We start from the raw sequence: 23,042 nt of genomic DNA, 5'->3' as shown, positions 1-23,042 counted from the left end.
TAAATCCCTGCCGGTTACCATGGAAGAATGGAGCACCTCCATGGAAAAAAAACCCCAAACAAAAAAAATAGTCCTTGACTGCGCGTCTGTATTGACTGTAAATATTCATTGAGCTGAATGTCCAGGAAGATAGTTCAAGTTTCAGTTTAACCCTTGAATAATGTTAAGTGTCTTTGGAATGTGGGAGGAAACCAGAGTACCCGGAGAAAAGCCACGCAGGCACAGGGACAACATGCAAACTCTACACATGGAGGCTGTGAGGTCGACGCGCTAACCACTGGACCGCCTTTTTTGATTCGTATTTTTTTTGGGGAGGGGGGGTGTTCCCATTTACCCACGTATTTCATATATAATGCATATTAGATGTTTATCAGCATTTTTAGCAGCATTTGGGGTTTAAACAAATTCCCAAGCAATGAGCCTCAATTATAGACATTCTTGTGTGTGTGTGTGTGTCAGAATTTGTCTTTGTTTTATACAAATTGGATGAACGTCCATCGAGTGATGACGCGCTATTGCAGAAAATATGTTCAATAGCGAGCGGTCCCACCAGCAAATCTTTTTGGATGCATTACCGCATGAGTATGAATGCTTGTCCTTCAGCAGCTACAGCTAACCTGATATCAAATGTTTCCTTTTGTGCCTTCCCTTTGACAGAAACTCAAAGCCGTTTGACGTCATCTGCGCTTTCATGCTAATTCCATTTTTCTTTCCCGGCTTGTGGATCATGTATTTCAGGTGCTTATCAGTTTGGGGCAAGGTGCACAAGGCCATGGGAGAGTGACTGCCCTGAGGGCTAAGCACATAGCATGGCTATCTCTTCCATTCTTCCTGTTTACATTGCGATGAGTTTGTGGCCACGGGACTGAACTCATCAGGGATACATGTGACTAATGTCATTGCTTTGAGAATTGCAAATTTTCCACTCAAGGTTTGCACAAGTTTCACTTGTGGAGTTGAATTTTTACGATACGTTTGGGTCTTCAACAAAATTTTTCACACCACAGGGAAGACTTTTGTTTAAAAGTCTGCTAAATTTGAACAATCAAAAAAAATAATCCACCGTTCTCTCCACTCTCCAATTCTGTGGGTGTGTGAAGGCGCTCTGAAGTGGCCACGCCAGCCCGAATACACACGCACAGCCTCGAAGCGCTACACGCTAGCTGTCAAGACAGACATTGAAAAAATATATATAAATCAGTTCCTCGCACTTCTGCCTATCCCTGCGCAATGTCCACACACTTGTGACTGACAACGAGGCACTCCAAAGTTGCCACCTAGCTATGACAATTGCACAAGATAACTCCTGATGTGAATGAAGGCACCAAAGTTTTGATATATTGGGTGAGGAGCGACTCATGCTGGACTCCAAAGTGGAAAAAAACGTTTTACTCGTAAAGTTTAATTGCATCTCTGAAAACAAGTTTTTTAAAAAACGTGTTAACCACTGTTATCTTCAAACATGCATCGTGTATTTATAAAAACGTTTTTGAACTCACTCGACAGCAAAGTACGTTACTGTAGCGATCGCCAAAGGATCTCCCATGAGCAGCGCTCTTCTAAAAATAGGTCAGTCACCAGTGATGGTACATTGTGATTTTCTAGGAATACCGCAGGATCGTTTGAAAATGTAAATATTGGTGAAGATTCATGGAAATCAAAGTATCGCATATTGATATTTAGTTGCCTAATTACCAATGCGAATTTCTTCACACGATCAGTCTTTCCATAAATCCATCCGTCCATTTTCTGAACCGCTTTCTTTACATAAATGAGTATCAATAATCATAATAGAAACTAATTTGAGCAAATTTTATTTTATGATAATTTCAAAAGTGCGGATGCAACTGGTGGCTGTCTGTTGAAAAATCAAACACCTTTTGTGATGATTTATTGTGCCCGTGTCCCTCCTCCACCCCAAAAACACTCCAGTCAGGAAAATGTAATACATGCCCATTTTTAATCATCTGATAGAAAACATTTGTTGAGCACAACATATACCATTGGACCATAGTTACTGTGAAGAAAACACTGAAAAAATACACTTTGATGGTACATTTCAACAGAAATTTCGAGCTGTACAATGACCCGTCACCGTACACGTTTTATTGAGAACTTAATGGCTTCCGTTAAAGCGAATCAGTCGGCACCCCAAATGAGGTGGATCCAAACATCTCTCAATCAGAAACTCCAAAAAGTACAGTACGTTTCAGTCATACCTAGGTTTTCGACCATAATCCGTTCCAGAAGGCTGTTCGAAAAGCGATTTGTTGGAAATCCGAAACTATTTTACTAGCCCATGATTAGGGGCGAATACACTATGCAGAACTCACATGAAAACAGTCAGATTTGCGTAAATCACAACAAACACGCCTACTCACAATGAAAGCCACACGAGGAAGCGTCACTTCCTCGTCTAAGGAAGTCGAGAGGAGTCAAGTGGCCGATTCGGGTTTGCTCAGTTTGGTCGACAACCGGTTTTCGAAGGTAATCCGAGGCGTAAAAATATCCAATTTTCGGGTCGAAAACAGACACGTTCGAAAACCAAGGTTTGACTGTAGTTCAAATTTGAAATGCATAATGTCCACGTCGTGGTCTGATAACAAAATAGCCCAACGCAAAAGCCACCGGACAATTTCAGTCAAACTGATTTGACATGTAGTAGTGCATGTAAATAACACATTTACAGTGACAATTCCGAACCAATATCAATAGTATACTATACAAGGAAAAGATAAATAAATAGACTGTTGCAAACAGCGGAAGCGTTGAGCAATGCACGGCTGGATGCAAACAAGATTCTGTGCAATTCTGTGATCGTTTTACACGCACGCGTGCGTGGAGAAAGCGACTCATGCCATGACACGATGGCCCAGCTGCTCCTTAAAATGTAGGTCGCACTCAACAACGTGGTACCTTTACGCTTAACGTTGACAGGATCGGCAACCCGCTGCAGAAACTGTCGACAAAGTGCCACAAACAGAAGGACGAGATACAATTATTTAAAATCACTTACGTGTCGCACGTGTGTCCAAGTCGTTTGAAGTATACGGTGAGTCACGGTCGTAGAGTGAATTCACAGGACTGGAAGGGTGCTAAGCATAACAGGTGTGTGCGTCATGGAAGTGCTTGACCTCACGGGAAGGGAAAAGACATTTTCAAAGCGGACGTTATTAGCGCGGCTTGAAACGAAATTCGTCTCACTGACGTCGTCCTCCCACCAAAACTTTTACAAAATGGCCAGCGAAGCCGTCAAAGTGCTCTCAATGACAAGATCTTTGGATTTGAAAAATTCAGTTACTAATTGCTTATGCTGTCGACTTTTTTTTTGTGGAAAAACACACATATGGTACACATGATTCGGGTTTCACATGTTGACCTGACCGTTGTCACTTTGGGCCACAAAGTGTGCTGGGAAGTCCCAAGTGATTTTGATTTCGAGACGCAGCCACGGAACGCTTCAGTGAGAAGGAGTTCACGCTATTGCCAGAGCATTAGGAAGACTGTGAGACAAACATGTCCTCTCCGTAGAAAATGGGACATGTCTTACGGCTACATGAATGTGTTCAATAAATTAGAAAAAATATTTACAAAAGGATAGGGTTGTAAAAAAAAAAGAAAAAAAAAGGCACACATTTTTAAGACATGTTAGAGAGAAAGAAAAAAAAAACGGCTAGGTTCCAAATAGCTTGGTTGGCCACTTAATCCAAACACAACGCGATGCCATGTTTGTAAATGAATTCAACTAATGTTCTGAAGTGCAAGTTGGGAATTTTCCAACGGTGCGTGTACACAACTGAATATTGTCCACACATAAGGGGACTTTTTTTTCTGTGACAGCCAGCGCATTTGCCAAGCTTCTCCAGTTCAACAGAAGTCCCCCCCCACACCTTGCATCCCCGGATTCAAAAACAAACCGCCGCGGGGTTTCCGAGGCTCCTCAGCAGGACCGCCACACATTCAGCGAGGCCCTCACAGCCAGGAAGCTCCAAAGAGCCAACGTTGCAGGATTTCTCCACTGCAATTCAACATGATCTCCAAGAGGTGCTGCAATCTTCCAACCAAGCGCTCGGTCCGGCTATGTCTCGGCCGGGGAGACGTCGTGCGTCGCCGTGCCGACCCCGTCCTGATCTGAAGGATGACCTGGGAGGGTCTCCATTTCGGCGCTTTCGCATTCCTGCTCGTCCAGCGTCAGCTCAAACTGAAATTTGTTGGCAACGGGAAGGCCCTCCACCTGCCCGTGCGGTCCCCCGTCGCCTTCGCCGGAGTAGAAGGGAGGGGAGGGACTCTGGGGGATCATGCTCTGGTACCAGTTGCGATTGTCCTCCAGCATATCAAGGATGTCCTGAGCATCCGGGTGGACCAGGTCGGCCCACGTCTCCCAAAGAGGATGCACGATGTAGTCAATGAAGCCCACCTGAAAGGAACGAAGGACGACGTCAGTGGACGTGACTCAGAGGAATGAGCTCACGCTAATAATCAGCAGTGGTGGGAAGTGGGACTGAACAATAAATTAAATTCAAATCGACATTGCAATGTAGGAGAATGCATTTTTCAAATCGGAAAGGCTGCAATTTAGGAAAAAAAAATGAAACAAATGTCGGTCACTAGACTTGATTTTTTTATTTTGATACTGTACATGTAGTTTTTACATATATTATTTGTACAGTGTCTCAATAAGAACCTTGAAATAAATAATTGTATATTAAATTCTAATACTGAAGGGGGGGAAAAAACCCACATGTTTATTTTTCAAAATCATTCAACCCTAGTAAAAAGTTACAAAACATTCCCTTAACTCCCTTACTGTACTTTAGTATTTTTGCCAGGTATCCGTTGTTTACTCGAGTATTTATTTTTCAGATTGAATTTTTTTGGGCTTTTTCTCAACACCAGGCTTTGAATACCCAAAAGTAAAGTGAAAATATGCAATTAAGTTTGAATACAATTTTTGTTTTGCGAGTGAACAGCCTCTTTAGCATCAATAAACGCAGTCTCACGCTGTTTATCAGTCCGCTTGGATCAAAAGTGTCATCGTTTCATTCATTTTGTCGATTATTTTGTCTACGAATGCAACATTTTCATATTCATTCCTTTTCTTTCAAAACAGGACTCGAATTCAAATTGGCAGTGTCGAAATTGCACAAACATCAATTCATGGATGAAGTGATTTGATCGAGAACATGTCAGAAAAAAACCCCCAAGTCAAACTACACCGGTACTTTAGTCCGGTTCACGTGGACTTTTTCCACCTCTGCTGATCTCACGCGTTTTATTTTAGTGCGTAAACTCCACCTGCGTCCTCTCCACTGACGCTGTGTGTTTGTCACACATGGGGCTGATCTCCATCCCCCGCTCCCGCTCTCGGTCTCCCTGGTGGAAGAACTCGTCCATGATCCTGTCGGTCCACTGCCGGTACAGATCCAGAGGCTTGGTGGGATTGCTCAGATCGGCACAGTGGACCATGTTGCGAAGAACCTGCGGGAATGGTCCACGGGTCAAACCTCTGGATCCGTGTGCTCCCCTTTGTCCCAGGTGGTGCTAGCGTGCTAGTTACCTGCATCCTGTCCGTGTAGTTGTCCAACAGAAGGACTCCCGAGCTCGTCACCTTCTTGGTCTCCACCATCGTTTTCAGGGCTGCCAGCAGGCTCATGTGTTTCGACATGTCCGTCGCCAAAACCTGAAAGGGGAAGCCAGATGTGAGACGTCATTTCGGGGATGTAGGGAAAAAAAAACAGCGGCCCGTCACGGCCGAGCCTGCGGCCGGCCGCGTTTGCTCACCATGTCTATGACCATCCTCCTGAGCGTCTGCCTCTGCTTCTTGCTGAGGTTTTGAAAGATGTCGCAGTTGTCTTGCTGAAGCAGTTTAAAGCCCACAGCCAGGTGGTGGTTCTCCAGCACTGACTCATCGTTGTACATCAGAGCCAGTTCGGAGTCTGCGGGATGAAGGAGCAACGGCGGGGAAATGAAATGGAGCGCAGGTAACTATAGCAACCGTGCAACGTTTCCCCCAAACAGCCGCGCTATTGCCTCTGGAGGCAGATAAAGTGTAAAAAAAATCGACCTGCAGAGTAAATACTTGAAAACAACACTTACTGGTGTTGATTAGGAACTGATTGGACACTCCCGGGTGATCGACGTCATGAATGGCAGCTGCAAAAATGGCTGCCAGCACCTCCAGATCAGTGAATACAGCCTGGGTTTTAATGGGACAATAAAACAAATTAGGCTCTTTAAGTGAACTGGCTGAGCAGGCTTGTCATGGGTTTGAAGCCTCATGGTGTTAAACGTGCGGTTTGCAATTTCATGAGGCTTGACGTCAATGGAAGTCAGCTCATTAAACAATTAAAAAAAAAAAAAAGCATGTGGGAAAAGTCGTCACAGCGCCAGCCCAATTTCTAAGGGAAACGCTTCTAAATGCTACACAAACGCGTTTACATTTTCCGCCTCAGGATGTACAAAAACGCGTATGCGTGTGACACACTTACATCCAACGCCGGCGTGGACAACAGGATGTGAGTGGACTGGGCGACGTCGGCGGCATGCAGACTGTTGTGGTAAGCCACGTCAGAGTGGTAGTGGCTCTCCAGGGTGAGCATGAACGTCACAAACGTATCCGTTGGAATCTTGAACGTCCTCATCAGGTCTCGCTCCTGTGCGTCACACAGAGAACAAAAGTTACAAAAGATACGTTTTGTTTTTTTGGGAGGATTCCTAAGCACTTATTATCAGTCTCTTGCTGTCAAGAAATAGGAGATTAAGGCAAGGACATCACTTTGACGAAACGAAAAAAAAAAAAGATGCCCCTCATTCACACCAGATAAGATGTCAAGAGTGCTTGCTTCAAGTTGTTTATTTGTCTAGTTGAGGTTGAGTTTAAAAATGACACATGGAACAGAAGAGAATTGAACATTGTGTGTTTAAACTCCAAAATATTCAACCGAGCCACATAACTTGGATTAACTGTAGTATGCTAGCTTAATGCTAACATAAACATCAATTGATGGGCTAACGGAAATTAGCATCCGCGTAGCGATAATTCGAAACTTTTAAATTGCAGCTAGGTTTGTAACTATCCATCCATCCATTTTCCGAACCGCTTGATCCTCACTAGGGTCGCGGGAGGTGCTGGAGCCTATCCCAGCTGACTTCGGGCAGTAGGCGGGGGACACCCTGAATCGGTTGCCAGCCAATCGCAGGGCACACAGAGACGAACAACCATCCACGCTCACATTCACACCTAGGGACAATTTAGAGCGTTCAATCAGCCTGCCACGCACGTTTTTGGAATGTGGGAGGAAACCGGAGTACCCGGAGAAAACCCACGCAGGCCCGGGGAGAACATGCAAACTCCACACAGGGTGGCCGGAGCTGGAATCGAACCCAGTACCTCTGCACTGTGAAGTCGACATGCTAACCACTGGACTACCGGGCCGCCTGGTTTGTAACTATTTTTTAAAAAATAATTTATTAATCTGTTGATTATTTTGTCGATTAATTGAATCAATTTTAGAACTTTTTTTAATTTCCCTCGCTTTATTCAAACCCTGGATTCAAATTGACAGTGTAAAAATTGCACAAACAAATTAATTATGAAAAAATAAAAGATGCCAAACGAGTAACAGTGGTTTTGGTCCATAATGTCAGGAAAAAAAATGTACAAAAGCAAAAATGGTGATCATTGTTTTCCATCCAAATCAAAGCAAACGTTTTATTTTTGATCCACCACAAACGATGATCCGTGTGCTTTCAAACATGACACTGACCTGAAAGATGGCGTACATGATGCATGTGAGGGGCCGGTTGTGAGAGTGCTCTGCCACCCTGAAGATATTCAGCCCCCATTTGTTGATGCCCTCCAGGTCCTGATTGAAAGACAACATTGTAGAAAGCAGTTTGTACGCATATCAGCCCAAGAGATCCATAAAAAATCAAAATGAAATCCTCTGTTAATCGAGTGACCTCTCACCTTCGACAGGAGTTCTTCCTGATCCGTCTTGACCCCGAAGCGATTGTTGGTGCCTCCAGAGAAACAGGGTGTGTAGCTGCCCTTCCTCACCCCGCCAATCTGAGTCATCACCCCACCACCTTGCTGCTGCTGCGGCTGCTGGCCTTGCCGCCGCTTTCTTTCTCGAGACTTTGGAACGGGACACGGGAGCTCCAGCTCATTCTGTTTGTCTGTGGAGCGCAGCAGAAGAAGAGAAAATGGATTCAAAACTTGCACGGGGAGTACGCTGTTGATGCATCGCGGCTGCAGATCGTCGACTTCTCAACATATGTGAAAACCCTAAATGACAGTTTCGCGACCTACTTTTTCATGTGACATCAAACGGAAGTGTGGTTTGGACAAAAGGGCTTGAGCGATACAAATGAGACGTGAAAAAAATAAAATAAACAAAAGCTCCCATGCCACGGTCATGTTGTGGCCCAAAACCACAAAGTACCATAACATATAGGACTGTTTCGAGAAGTTGTCGCAACTTTGGGTTTGTCCCGTCCTCGCGAGCATGATTTGTTTGGCAAAGGTTTTTACTCCGGATGCCCTTCCTGACGAAACCCGACCATTGTTTTTGTTTTTTCATCCAAGCTGGGGACCGGCATGGGGCTGTGGATTAAAAGGCAGCAGTATGCACACGGCGCAGTGTGAACAGTTTCGAGAAGGAACCCGCTAATTAATGTCCAGGTTTGTTCAGCGCATGTGCAAAGGTATTGTGTGACATCCTCGCATGCTGCGTGATCCGCATGCAGCCAGCACAAAGAGGCAGAATATAAGCCGGCGAGTAAAGTAGAGCAGGTAAATATTCCTGCTCCACTTGACGGCTGCTCGCTGCAATGCAGATGACAACAAATCGGCTTTCGGATGAGCCGAGGGAGCGTTCGTCTGCGTGCTTTGTTTTCGTCCCCTCTGCTGTTTTCCATCCTGTCTTCTTGTGTTTAAACAGAATGTAAAGGGAGGAAAAGCCTTGGGGGGACGTGAGTGGCTAAATGCCGCCAGGCTTTATAAAAAAAACAAAAAAACCAAGAGAAACTCAGCCATTTCCCATGATGAATAATGGATTTGTCTTTCGGGACCCGAGGGCACGGTAAAACACGAACATTCACGTGCTCCTCCGCAAAGTCGAATCCCATTGAAAAGCACACAGACATTCTCCTTTTGCCAAGCTCCTTGCCCTGATCTCCCTCGGGGGAAAGTCTTTCCCGATGAGACCCCAACCTGCCCCCCCCTCCCCCTCTCCCAGTATTCACCCTCTACATCGCACTGCAGTCAGAGCAAAGGGAGCCCCGTCTCCCTCCTCCAGACCAGATTAGACTGGTTTGGAGGCAGCGGTGCACACCAGCTAGTTCCTCTGCACGTTATGAGTGTAACCCCGGCGCGAGGCACTTCTCAAGGACATCGGCGCATTTAAGATACAGCAGCGAAACATAACGGGCTCTCGTGTATGTGTTTGCGGTCATATGTAGGGACTGACCTAGGAAGGTATTGGAGATGTATTCTGATACTTGGTTGCCGGAGCGACTCATCTCAGACAGGTGGCTCAGCTCCCGGTTCAGCATCCTTTTGAACTAGGTTGGAGACAAAAACAAAAGTGAAGTTGAAAGGGAATGTATAGACGCGCAACGTTTTCACGGCTGTAACCGAGCAGATGGATGAGAATGAAGCTGGACTGTCCTCATGAGGACGTGCGATATTTTTGTACCCTTGTGGCTCCATTTCACATTTTGATAAATTGCGGGACGTGATGTGGAGGTTGCAGTGCCAGTGGGATGACGCTCTTTCATATTAAGTTAAACAGCGTCCAATTTTCTGGGGGTCCATCCAAGATATCGGTGTCAAAGTCAAGGCCCGGGGGCCAGATCTGGCCCGCCATATCATTTTATGTGGCCCGCAAAAGCAAATCAAGCATGTCAAGTTCCATGATGCTTGCTAAAGTCTGAACCAAAATTGTCATATGTAATCCACAATAACAGTTATTATTCTTGACTTCTGATTTTAAAATTAGTTATTTATCAATTTGTTGAGCGCTGTGTATGTAATATGTGTAAGGGATGAAACATTTATATAGTTTCCCAAAATTCATATCGGCCCTCCAAGGGAAACCGTAACTACGTGGCCCGCGACAAAAATGAGTTTGACACCCCTGACCCAAGATTATACCATCAGTCTACTTCAACAAGTGTTATTGAAAGTTTTTCATATCAGTTGATATCCATATATATTGAATATTATTATTATATTATTGTTACTCTTCAAAATAAGGACCCAGAGGGAAAAGGCTGAATTGAGCTAATTTTATTTTTCAAATATCATACTTAAAGTTAATTGGAGGTTAAAGCAACTATGTCAGATGAACTGGTCAAATTTAAAGATGAAATAAATGACTTTTAAAACAATGTGCTAAGTAGGACTGGACGAAGAACAATGTATTTCATATTTGTCTATCGATAATTGTTTTTTTAACCTATTGAAAAATCTGAAAAACATTGATACAAGAACCCCCCCCCTCCCCAAATTAAATCAAACACAACTATCAAGAGGATAAATCACTTTCCAAATATCTGGCGGTAAAAGACACTTTTGTGCTCGAAATTTACTCTTCCTCTTGTGGCACAAATCTAACATGTCATTCCTGTAACATCTGCCTCCAGCAACGACAGGGTTTTGCTTCCTCATTAAAAACAAACAAAACAAAACCACATTTTTAATCTAGGGCAATTTCTGTTGACAAAGCAACGCTGACGCTCATTTCATGGGGTTTTACCCAAACATCATGCACGACCACGAGTTTGACCTTAGCCAAATGAAGACCAACACCCCCCTCTGACTACATTATGGCGACTCTTTGTTGTCATGCTAAATTGGACAAACTCCTCATTTCCAGACAAGGCGGACAGCAACGAAGACACACACGTAAGCAATTTGTCCTCCCAGACACACCTTGATGTATCCCCAGGACACAGAGAACAGGTAGTTGGCCTCAGGCATGGTGTTGAGCTGTGCTGAGCCCCTGGCGCTCCCCAGCAGAAGCAGCCTTGCGCGCTCCTCTCTGAGTGGACCCCCAAGGCTGAGCTCAGACCCGCAGCCCCAAGACCTTAAGGCGCAACCGACGTGCTCAGATTTCCAAGACTATCGACGACTGGCCAAAACGCCCCAGCTGAGCTCCCTGAAGAGGGGCTGCGCTCCAGATCCGCATCTTCCCTCGGATGCCCGTCCGGCACATTCCACAATCACGGCGACGGCGCATGTGATGGAATCCCCCACCCCCCCTGCCTTGCAATCGATATATTTCCTACATCTGACCTCCTACCGAAAGCCCTCTCGTCCCCCAGCCACCGTCCAGATGGAATCCGGTGACATAGGAAGGGGGTGGGTGGGAGGGGGCTTGGGGGAAATCCAGCCTTCCTGTTCCCAGATTGAGCGAGTGAGAGAGGAAGGGAAGGCGCCAAGACAGAGCGAGATGAGAGAGAGAGAGAGAGAGAGATATTTATATATATCGAGAGAGAGAAAGATTTGGCGACGGGGAGAGAGGGGTTGCGTTCTAACTGTCGAGTCCCCTGAGGTGAAAAGACTGGTGCATCTCACCATCTTTCTTTGCCCCCGCCCCCACTGCTAAACAAATTGGCCATGCACAGCACTGCAGAAAACAGAAGTTCAGGGAATCCCCCCCCCCCCCAATCTCTCTCACTATCTCTCACACAATCTCTCTCTCGCTCACCCACCCATTATACTGTTAGCTGTGTGCAAAAGCCCCTCCCGCTGGCTGGCTCGTCCCCGCCATCTCTGCTGTTCTCTCCCCTCCGGCATCTCTCTCCCCTGCGCAGTAATGCAGAACAGATCCGATGCATACTGCGCAATGTGCGGCTTCAAAGCACCGGCGTGTTGATCACATGGCGAAGGAAACACTGGGTATTCATTTGCCACAGTACGAGGAGCTGCCCGGCTCGGTTCAGGCTATCATTATGTTTCGAGTTGAAAGTGGAGAGCCCTCTTTCACAGTTTAACCTCGACCTAGAATATACTCCAGTTCTCAATGTCTACAATCTTGATGCAGGAAAGATGCAGACGGAGATGACGAGCGACAACTGAGTTTTCAGACTGCAGCCCACCCAAGGGTGCCACCAATTGCTCGACAACCTCAACGCCATGGCAACAGAGTCACGTGGCCCCCGCTGTGCTTTTCTCATGGCGGTTCGCAAACAAGAATGAAAAGACGCTGATCGATAAAACGGTTTCAACAATGCAAAGGCATCCAACCACGGACACAATTTCTGTTTTGCAATGCTGGATTGTTACACGTGAAGAGTCTCGTGGTTTTTTCTTACCCTTGTCCCTACAATGGCATCTTTTACTTTCCTGTATAAGCTTTTTACATTTTTTTCTCTCTCCAATTCACAATAACGGTCTAACAGCTGTCAAGCAAGAAGCAAATCTCTACTTGACAGCATTCAAAGGCTTGGCTGCACTCACGAGACCGCCGGAGGAAAGTCATACAAATCAAATGGAGCTCATCAGCAAAAAATGGGAGCAATGTATTCGGCGCCTTTATTCGATTCAATGACACTTGGGGGTGATTCTTTAAAGAAGTACGATGGTATGGATTGAGGAGACTTCTAGGAACAGATTCAGACGCTGAGGCTCACGTGGGACACTCGAAAACATATAGCGAATGCGGTTTGCGTAAGCGGCAGGGTTAAATGAGGATGACGAGAAAAAAATGACTTGAGGCATGCTGCTGATTGATCCAACAATTTACATTTTAACGACAAAAAGGAACACCAAAGTTACAGGAACGGTTTTGTCAAAGTATTTGTAACCATCTACAACTTGTTGTTCGTTGCCAATCAAAGCTGATGAGGTGACACGAGCTTCAGTAAACTCAAATAGAACCGGACGGCGAGTCAAGACGCTCGGGTTGAAACAAAACAAATCACTTTGAAATCATTTGAAATATTTTACCCCAAATGATGCCGTGAGGTCTCTCAACATTATTATTGTTGTTATTATTTAAAAATAATTAACTCTAAGACCACTTGAATAATTGAATACCTGAATTTACATTCGTAATTCATGATAGTTTCCAAAGTAATCAATGACCGCATTCAAGCCCAAGTTCGAGTCTTCACATCCCAAAGCATAATTTACAACCACCAGAACTTACCTTATTCCAACTAGCAAGCATCTGAGCGTTTGTCCTCTCTCTTTCACAAAAACATAGTCCCATTGTCACGTGACACAAATTCCAAACAAGAAAACTTAATATTGTTCACTGTATTGGAGGGATCCGTTGAGCAACTCTGCCTGATCCCTAACCTCTCACGTGAAGACAGAAAAGTATCATGACGAAGTGAACTCAACTGACTGGCTTTCAGTCTCACAAGAGATTGAAGGCTCCGCCCACCACCTTGGGGCAAAATGTGACTCCGCCTACTTCCTCTTTGACTTCTTAGATGACAGCGTCATTGACGAACACCGTTTAGACATCCTGTACATGCGCATACACGGGCCCAGGTCCCAAGTTGGAAACATACCTGCATACATTCATGAAAAGCCACTGACAAAAAAAATATATTATCACGCCACACTGACGTGCTTTTGCGGAAAATTACAGCTACCGCCTACCATGTGTGTTCAGCGTTCATCAGCTTTTGTGGCAAGTCTTGCAGCATTGCGCTGGCCTTCACCGAAACGACACATGTAGAGGAAGGGAAGGGGCATATTGCGAAAACAACCACTGTGCAATCTTACAAAGCCCGGAATGAGCAATTTGAGCGCTGGCTCATTTACGTCTGTTTAGAGTGTCAACACGGATTGGATTTTGCCCAGCTTCATTACTGTAAAGCAGACGTTTCTTGGTAAATGCTGAGCAATCAGAAGAAAGAATCTGGTCACTGTGATCTACTGCGGCATGTCTGATGTCCTGCCCATACTTTTAGTCACATGGAATCATAACACTATAATTTAATGCCCATTTCCCCCCGTCACAGCGACAGACCCTCATCTGCATCTGTTTCAGTCATACCCCTTTCGCCACCCCCACTGAAGACGGCAGCACTTCAAAGACCGAGTGACCACACGTGAATTAAAGTTTCCTACTTGCGTGCACGCAGCTCAGGGGTTTGCTCACATGTCGGCCCACAGAAAACTCCTCTAACTGGATTCAGATGGCAATGTTTGTCCAAGGCCGTCACCAGCATCACGCTGGAAGTGCGGTGAGGCTAATCACAGTGAGGTACAGGCAGGCAGCTCCCCACCCTGAGGTCATCGGGACCCGGGCTAGTGGTCAACGGGGTGTGTGGTCCCAGACCCCCGGATGCACCTGTGCCCTTGGACAGTGAAAGCGGAGACACCCTGCGCCTGATTATGGGTTCAATTAGGTCTACTGCTTCCAAAAAGAAACAAATTCTCTGACAAACGTGCCCTAGAAAAGTTGGGAGGAACCTACACTGATAGAAATACGTCGCGATCCTAGCTTTACTTCCACGGATGCTAGCAGGCAGTCTTTAAACTTAGCTACAGGGCCATGACTTATTAACCTTTGCACTCTCCATAAAAAACATTGCAACAGTGCGTTGCGATGGATCCTTTGGGAGGTGAGTGACTCCTGAACAATGCCCCCAGTCTACCTGACCGCTTAAGAGATTTTGCTGAGTCCCTGCCGGGTCGCATGCTCTTTTGTCTTTACGGTCCCAGTGACGTGGTTGCCTGGAAAGATTCAATTTGACTACCCGGTCAGAACAGCATCCATTGTCATGTAGTATAGCAAGGAAACGGAGCAGCGGCAGACAGAAGGAATACAAGGAAATACAGAGACCGGAAACTGCTGTCACGGTCACAGTCAGTCACCAGCGACGAACCGCAGTGTATAGTTGAGACGGAAATGGTCAACATCACCCTCGGTGTTTATCATGGAATGCCGCCACGCAGTCTCGTCTGTCTGTGTGAGGGTTGAGTAATAATTGCCGGTGTGGATTCAAGTTTACTTTTACAGAAATCAAATAAAACCAAATAAACCTAGCGTGTATACTCAAAAGGATGGAGGACCACCAATCTTCAAAACACAATCTATATTTTTGGGGGGGGGGGGGGTGAGAAGATCTTTTAACGGGCTTTTTTTTTCAACAATTGACAGCCAAAATAATCGTGGCCATGAAAAATGAAATATCCGCGGATTGAAAACAACGGCTGCCGATGAGAACATGGAAACGTAACACCTTCTTTTTTGCAGCGACGCTCATGACATTTGGTGAACTTCATACGGTGACGACATGGGCTCCATTTTCTTGCCCATAATTGCACAAATTAAGGGCCATGATTACTATAAATCACCCAAATGAAAGAGCGAAACATGAATTGTGGACCACAGTATGACAATTCAATGCGACTCGGAGGGACCGCATGACTTAATGTGATGAGCGAATTGAAAAACAAATCATGAATAAGATGGAAACGGGGAATGAAAAAAAAAAAGAAAAAAAGAAAAACCAGTTTCGAACTGCCATAGAAAGTCCCGTTCATGTTCAAAACTTGAAATATGGACAAACTGTTCATTGTTGTCGTAATATCACTGGAGAAATTAGCCACGCTGTCCTTGGCGCGACAACAAACGACTGAAGTGAATGTGGAATTGGAACATGACCTAAAAGCAACTCAGGCATCAATTATGCATGAAAACAAAGGCTTATGGTCCTCGGGTGATTAGTGTGAACATTTATAGACATACCAGTCTACCTCAAGACCACTACAGCGGTAAATAAGCATTCTGTTACCGTGATTAAAATTGTACGACAAAGTTTAACGAGGAAATATCGCCATAGCCTTTCTTGCTTCCAAATACAACCCATGAGAGAATTGCTGCTCAGCTTGTAAACAACAGCGACGCGCTTTGTCCCTCACATTCCTTCAGATATGATTCCTTTTGCTTGCTAGATAAGATTGAAGCGGTACGATAAGCGAGGAAACACAACAACCTCAGAGCGCCAATCATGACAAACCGAGCAAATTCCGAGTCATACCTTGTTGGATGCCATGTCGCTGACAGAGCGGTAGGTCTGGATGGTCTCCAACTGGTCCAGACACCAGTCGAGCTCCTCCATGGTTTCCAGAGTGAGCTTCTGGTAAGACTCATCTGCCAACAGACACATGGAAACGTAGTCAGGGCCCAGAGGATCTAAATCCATATTGGAACCCGCCGGCACCATGCGCGCAGGTCCAAGAGTGCCAGAATGGCTTGCCCTTCTGCTGGACTGGCCAGCTGAACAGCCAGGAGGTGCGGAGGACGACGGGGAGTTGCGCACACAGAGCTCCTTCATCTTGTTGCGCGGCGGCGCCACCTCCGAAAGTTCAGGCTCGTCCAACTCTCAGACAAGCTGAGGCTACGGTTGCTGTTTGCAGACTCTCTCAGTAGCCCCTTTCTCTCCATAGCCCGCGCTTTCGCTCACAGTCGTGGGCTCATCAAATCCCCACCCCTCCCCTCCTCTGTCTGACACCCCCCCCCCCCCACCCCACCCCTTCGCAGAGTCTCGGTCGTTCGCTTCGCCGCCTCACAGTGCCATTCTACAAAACCGCCAGCGTGCAGACTAGGCAGGATGCTGCCTCCCGCAATTGGTTTATTGGCCCCAACCCGAAAATACCCCCCCCCCCCACCCCCCCGTAAATGGTGTGCATACGCAACTGCGGACCGGAGGTGCTTGAAAAGTGATTTTTAGTGAATGTAATTATCTGTTTTGTCAAATGCATCGTGCAGTGATTGGGTGCCCTTTTGTCAGTGCTGAAATGACAATTACTTAACCTCCCAATCGCTTCCTCTCTAAAACGCAGATGTCTTCTACTTGAACTCAGATGCACTGCAGCAGGAACTCCCGTCACGCCACCTCACCTCCCCAAACGCCTCGCTCACTTCTGAGGCTCATGGAGGAAGAAGAGATGGGGGGGGGGGGGGTGCGGGGGGTATTATATCAGACATCAAACCCTGTTTGCACAAGTAACGCAAGGGGCAAACTTTGACTCTAACGTTGGCGGGAGGCCAAACCCGGACCAAGCTATGTGCCAAGAAACCAAAGTACTTCCTATTTGACCCTGAACTCGCATAAAACATGGAGCGGAATCGATACGAGGTCGAGGAGTGGCTCTAAAGGGACAATCAAGGCGACCATTTATGTGACAAGTGGGGGTGAAAAAAAAGACTTGACTTGAATATTTCGATAAAGAAATGAGAAGAAGCAAATTCGAATCAAATGGCAACTACGGGGGTGGGGTTGATTCACCAAATTTGTGCCCGAAAGCAGTTGACGCTGCACACATCTGGATTTCCCCACCTTCCTTTTTCCTTGAAAAAAGACCCATCGACCTCATAAGCGTCACACATGGAATACATTTACCCCATCTGCTTAGCACAACAAGGCAGCCAGCATGCTGCTCCCCATTTTACGTCAGTATAGCGGATCAAAGCACTTCAAAGCACCGAATTGGCAAATACACTCCAAACCAGGGCGCAGAACAAAGACGTTCAATGAAATCTCATTGCACACGTGTGCTGCTGAAGAAACCGAGCACCACTGAAATGCATGGCAAAGGAGAACCAAGAGTCAGATGACGATATGGGCACGGTTTTTGAACATCATGGCCCATTAGGCTTCTTGTTTCTGACGTTAGAAATATTTCCCCGAACTTGAGCACCTGGCCTGGACTCCAAAGTACCCTTGGTTACAAACTATTAGCCACCAAGCGTTCCAAGAATCATGGCATCCAAGTCATATAAAAGTCAGTGGCAAAGAACCGAACAGTCAACATCAAAGCCATTTACGCAAAATAAATAAAAGAATAAGTAAATAAAATACGGTAAGCTGCTGATATTTACGTCAACATACGGAGCTCTTGGCTCCGATGCTGCCAAGAAGGTGCGACCACATCCTGCTCCAGTTCCCTTCAGTCAGGGTGGACGCAAACTGGCAGTTCAAAAAGAGTCATCCAAAATCAAAACCTTGGCTCATCTATGTTGCAAATAACGTCCGGGTCATTTTTGTAATTCGTCTTAAAGGCTTCAGAACAAATATTCTTTTGGTGTTCTGATAGCAAAATGTTTGCCTGAAGGTCAGCGGCTGTAGCCGTTGCCATAGATCGTTAACTTGCCGTAATTCTATTGCAAATCCAACTTGCTACTAAATTAAGTGAACATGGATAATTTTCCCTGTTCTTACAAATTTTCCCTGTTCTTACAAATTTTTGAATTTACTCGAAAGGATCCTGTTAACTTCCAGCATATGTCACAATCTGGGTTTTGTTCATATTTTGATTTGTGGTATGACATCCAGCTCCTTTTGCTTTCAATCTTGCGATTGAGTTCTGGTTTGTTTTCTTATGACTCCTCTTGGTATCTTTCCTGTCTGCTCATTATTGTCTTTGTCTCTCCAGTCACCTGACCACATTCCGACTGGGCGGCCGGAGTCACCATGCCGGTCACCCATTGCTCCGGCGGCGCACAGTCTGCGGCTGCCATCTGACCCTCCTCTGGCCAAGCACGTTATGAGCCTCTTACTCCTCTTGATCCGGTCAACGTGCAGGACAAACTCTGCGAGTCTGCACTGTCGCCTTCGTGCCCCCCTGCAGTCCCCCTTCTGCCCACTCTGACTTGTCATGCGTGTGTCACCCGCATTTTGTTAATATTTGGGCTTTTGATTTGATATGATGATAATTTCCCTTTTTAACTCATTCACTCCCAAAGACGTGTTTAAACGTCTTTTCAGACTTGTTCTAGAATTGGCTGGTCCTGAATGAGCTAATAATGTTATGATTTAGTTTTGATGTGTTTTCCCTGTGTCTCCATCTATTTGTCTCCGCCTGTTCTTGTCAGTATGTCTTGTCCAGGTGTGCCTCGTTGTCTCGTCTGTCTTTTTGTATTGAATTCCCTGTTTTCATTCACTCTGTCTCGGTTCATTGTCCCATGTGGCGTCGTGTCGCCTGCGGTTGGTGTTGGTCTGCTGCTCGTGTTTCTTTGTCACTTTGTATTTCAGCTGTTTGGGTAGAACCTTGCGCTCTCGCTTTACCTTGTTTGCTAGCTTGATTGGGTCCATCTGCCGTTTGCCTCCAAGCCACCATGATAAGCATCCTGTAAACTTGAATGTATAATCTTGAGCGATCGGTATTTCTTTTTCATTGCGGAACAGTTTTGAGAACCAGTGATTTCATTTCAAGGAGCGATTTCGTCGCAATGATACTTTTATGAAAAGTAGCTTATTCGCTTCCACGGAGGCGATGATTCCTGACTTTGGCGAGACTCCGCGACATGTTTAGCCGCAGCAGTCGCCTGCTAAAGTTTTGTTGCTAGCTGACTGGTGCGACATAGGTAGCACAGAGCTGTGAACCTCTGAAAATCACGGTGGGTAATATGAGTGACGCAGCCCAGCGAAGCTTTTTGGGACGTCTCAATGGATGGCTTTCAGGTTTGCTATTCAGGAAAGGATTTGAATCATTTTGGACAAGTTCCATCCATCCATCTTCTATCGGGTTGCAGGAGCAGCAGCTTTAGCAGGGAAGCCCAGACTTCCCCCTCCCAGTCACTTCTTCTCGCACTTCCCGGGGGATCCCGAGGCGTTCCCAGGCCAGCTGGGTGACAAAGTCTCTCTAGCGTGTCCTGGGTCGTCCCTGGGGCCTCCTGCCGGTGGGAGATGCCCGGAACACCTCACCAGGGAGGCGTTCAGGAGGCATCCTAATTAGATGCCCGAGCCACCTCGTGACCATAGATGAGGACAAGGCATTTTTTGTAAATATGTACATTTTTGTTCATCGCTTGATATACTTGAACATCTTGAGTCATTTTCATCTCTAGTATATCCACCCCGGCCCCAAAAATCACTCAAAATCAACTCAAAATGTATTAACAATTTTGGACGGAACTGTTTTCTTGTATTCCCGCTGTGGCGCCAGATGAAAATGCTTCAACTACCCTCACATTTCGGGATGCAAAGCTTCCTGCACTGACATCTTGTATCTCACCGTCACCAGTCAAAAGTGGTGTGACGCACGCTCAGCACCTACACCCACATATAGCGTGGGGTACTTTTCCAGCCTGTTTTTTCAATGGAGGTCTATTTTCTTCATCTGCGTGTCCTAACGCCTCGGCCATATGCGGGCGGCTGCTATGAGGACAACAGGCCTCAGTGTCCAGACACACTCTGTCTGCTTCCCAGCTCTCCCCTATAGGGCCACAAACCAGCCTCTGTGAGCGCCATCAACAGCACTAACAACACTGGCTGGGCTAAAACACCCCCCCCCCTCCCCCAATCCATTCCTGGCCAAGACACCTTCCGCTCTCATCCACCTCACACTGCCCCTCTCTGTGCTCATTCTACCCCCCAAACCTGTTTCCTTGGCTGTCTGGCTCAAGTGAGGTTTGCAAAACTGCACTGCCTTATCCGTAATGCCACCTTGTGAAGGGTTTCAGCCAGCAGCAACAGGAGAAGACGATTACTTTAATGCACAAGCGTTATATAAGGGAATATAAAACTACTCCTGCAATGACATGTAATGAGCGTTAAAAGCTGGTTTGGGGGAAGCCAGCGTTAAAGGCTTTATATGTTCTAAAAAGAAACAAAAATGTGTCATCAATAACTAGAAGAATTATGTGTGTGAGCCATTTACTGGATCGAGATGAAGTTGACGTGGATGTTGTGACGAGTGTTGAGTTTATTCATGCTTATCTGACTTGTCAGGAAGTATGTGCAGTTAGGCTTGAGTCACCAGTTTGCTTCAAGCTATCATGTACGCCAACAAACATTCATTTGTGACCTCATGGCATTTCGTATGAGAGACAAAGGGAGAGGGAGAGAGAGAGAGAGAGAGAGAGAGAGAGTGAAACCATTGTGAAACCAACATGTGCAATAATTTTCTGTTATACGTTTGACTTCTCACGACACGTGGCGCCGACAAATGACTGAGTACTGAATCACCTTATTGCAACTGATGTTCGTCAATTTATTGTGAGAAAAGGAAGAACATTTTGAGCTGCTTGGTTTAATGAGTGCAGTGGAAAAATGAGCTCCCCCGCACCATATTTCCAAACTTTTTCATCCCATAGGGAATCATGGAAATTGAAATAATCTGTTCCAGGGTTAAACTATTGCCAACATTCAAGTAAAGGGGCAATTTTTAAATCAACCTTGATAACTGGTAAGTGTGAAAATGGGTTAACCACTGTTGACATCCAAACAATAGAAAGAATAAAACCCTCAAATATTAACTTGAATGATTAATGACAGAAATAGAGTGTGATTTCTAACTCAAATTACGCACGCCAAATACGTCTCTTTTTTTTTTTAAATAGGTGTAGCTCCACTTCCCTTAATTATCGTCATCTTGGGTTTCTATAAATGACAAAAAAACCAGTTGAGAGCCTCAACTGATTTGAGACACCATTATGCCAATAATGAACTTCATACAATTGTTAATTTTTTTAATTAATCTATTATTTGCCTGCAGTTTTTTTGTGACAGCAGCTTTAATCATTGTGCCAGCTATCTTTTTTTTTTTTTTTTTAAATTAAAGTCCTTATATTTGTGATCATCTTGGGTCATTGTTCGGTCTTTAAACCATTGACTAAAAAAAATAAAAAAATCACTGATCACAATGATTTCATGATTAATATATTTAATCCCTCAGCTCTAATTGTGAGTGCGACTTTCGTTACAAGGTCGACTGCAAGGGATGCTATCGGGGTAAATACAAAAATCACAAAACGACAAAAATATGTTAGGGATCGTATTTTCACTCATGGTGGCAGCAGTTGATCACCAAGCCACCAAATTACAGTGTGTCAATCATTTTTGCAGATCCGTGTATGTGGCACATGCAGCGGACGTAGCTCCAAACACGAATATCCCCGTTCATCGGTCAGTTTTCAATCTCACGTTGTGAGGAAAATCAAATCTGCTTGTCACTGTTAAAAAGACCGAAAGTGAACCTGTGAGGAATGAAGAAAGCTTCGATTGGCAGGATTAAAAAGGGTTTATGGTTTATACTACAATGTTATACTGTCAATGTATTTCCCATACTGTATGTTATTATAAAATTGTGTCTATAGTCTCCTGTTGTCCAAATAAGTGTTGATAATGCTTAAAAAAAAAAGAAGAAAGAAAAACGGAGTTGAGAATATTGTTGTCTACGTTTTTATGTGTACCAAGGGGACCGGGTGGCTCGTATGCATGGCGGTGCAAATTGTTCGTGAATTAAAACAACATCAAGCAGATCTATTTAAACTAACAAATACGTTTCTATCAACATATTCTTCTTCCCGACGATTTTCCGTGACAACTTTTGTGATTTGATGTTGATTTAGCATGTTACGGGTGGCTTATTCGTTGAATTGAATGTTACATTGGTAACGTTACATTTTTAGTTTTCATTTTGACACTGCCAATTTTCCTGCCGACCAAGGATAGCGGGTGGCGCAATCATGAGAAGCATCAAAAAGGACGTACATGATATCTGATAGCCTTTGTTTTGTGGATTTGCACTCGTTTTAGTCGATGAGGTAAACGGTTTGAGTATAATCTGTGAGTGGAAATGACAAAAACTAAACATTCAGGCCAATACCACAACCACTCTATCCAAAGACTGTCTTCTCTCACTAGCAACCCTGAATTTTGATGAGGTAGTTTACAATTGTGACAGAATCTCTTCACCTATCCAAACGTAAGACTTCAGTTGTTACACAAACATAAGCGTGCGCACACTTCATCAGGGCCTGTTTGACGACCCTCGAACAATGCGCCATGCAGCTTTGTTGGCACGGGACGGCTTGAGGGATGTGCCGCAACAAGGTTTATGACTCTGCTGACGTCAATGACATAATTCAAATACTTAACCGAGCTGCAGCTTCCAGCCCTCAGGATCCTCTCCTTTGGCTGTGAGCCTGGAAAACCTGAAACGGATTCTTGCTGCGCACACGGATTTGAGTCAGTAGCGCAGACTAAACCGGAGTGGGGTGGCCCGTGAGACAAACCGCTGGACAAATCAGTTCTGTGAGTCTGTGAGTGAGGCACCAAAAGCA

General features: G+C 45.3%; 1 protein-coding gene across 2 annotated transcripts in view; it reads right to left on the bottom strand.

Moving 5' to 3' along the window:
• Positions 1-1,941: 1,941 nt before the first annotated feature.
• The window catches only part of LOC147194514 (3',5'-cyclic-AMP phosphodiesterase 4B-like), a 32,476-nt gene continuing 11,375 nt past the window's right edge, over positions 1,942-23,042 (bottom strand). For both annotated transcript variants that reach the window (XM_086128358.1, XM_086128359.1), the window contains exons 8-17: positions 16,012-16,124; positions 9,471-9,564; positions 7,970-8,178; positions 7,767-7,865; positions 6,489-6,653; positions 6,097-6,196; positions 5,782-5,936; positions 5,558-5,680; positions 5,296-5,478; positions 1,942-4,417 (exon numbers count right to left, since the gene is read on the bottom strand). In XM_086128358.1, the coding sequence (XP_085984484.1) occupies positions 4,079-4,417; positions 5,296-5,478; positions 5,558-5,680; positions 5,782-5,936; positions 6,097-6,196; positions 6,489-6,653; positions 7,767-7,865; positions 7,970-8,178; positions 9,471-9,564; positions 16,012-16,124 (1,580 nt within the window). In that variant the 3' untranslated portion in view covers positions 1,942-4,078. The remainder of the gene's footprint in view (positions 4,418-5,295; positions 5,479-5,557; positions 5,681-5,781; positions 5,937-6,096; positions 6,197-6,488; positions 6,654-7,766; positions 7,866-7,969; positions 8,179-9,470; positions 9,565-16,011; positions 16,125-23,042) is intronic.

The sequence above is a fragment of the Hippocampus guttulatus genome, chromosome 14, assembly GCF_054856545.1.
Source record: "Hippocampus guttulatus isolate MCC_2025c chromosome 14, RoL_Hgut_1.0, whole genome shotgun sequence".
NCBI lineage: Eukaryota > Metazoa > Chordata > Actinopteri > Syngnathiformes > Syngnathidae > Hippocampus > Hippocampus guttulatus.
This window is presented reverse-complemented; position numbering and strand designations above follow the sequence as displayed.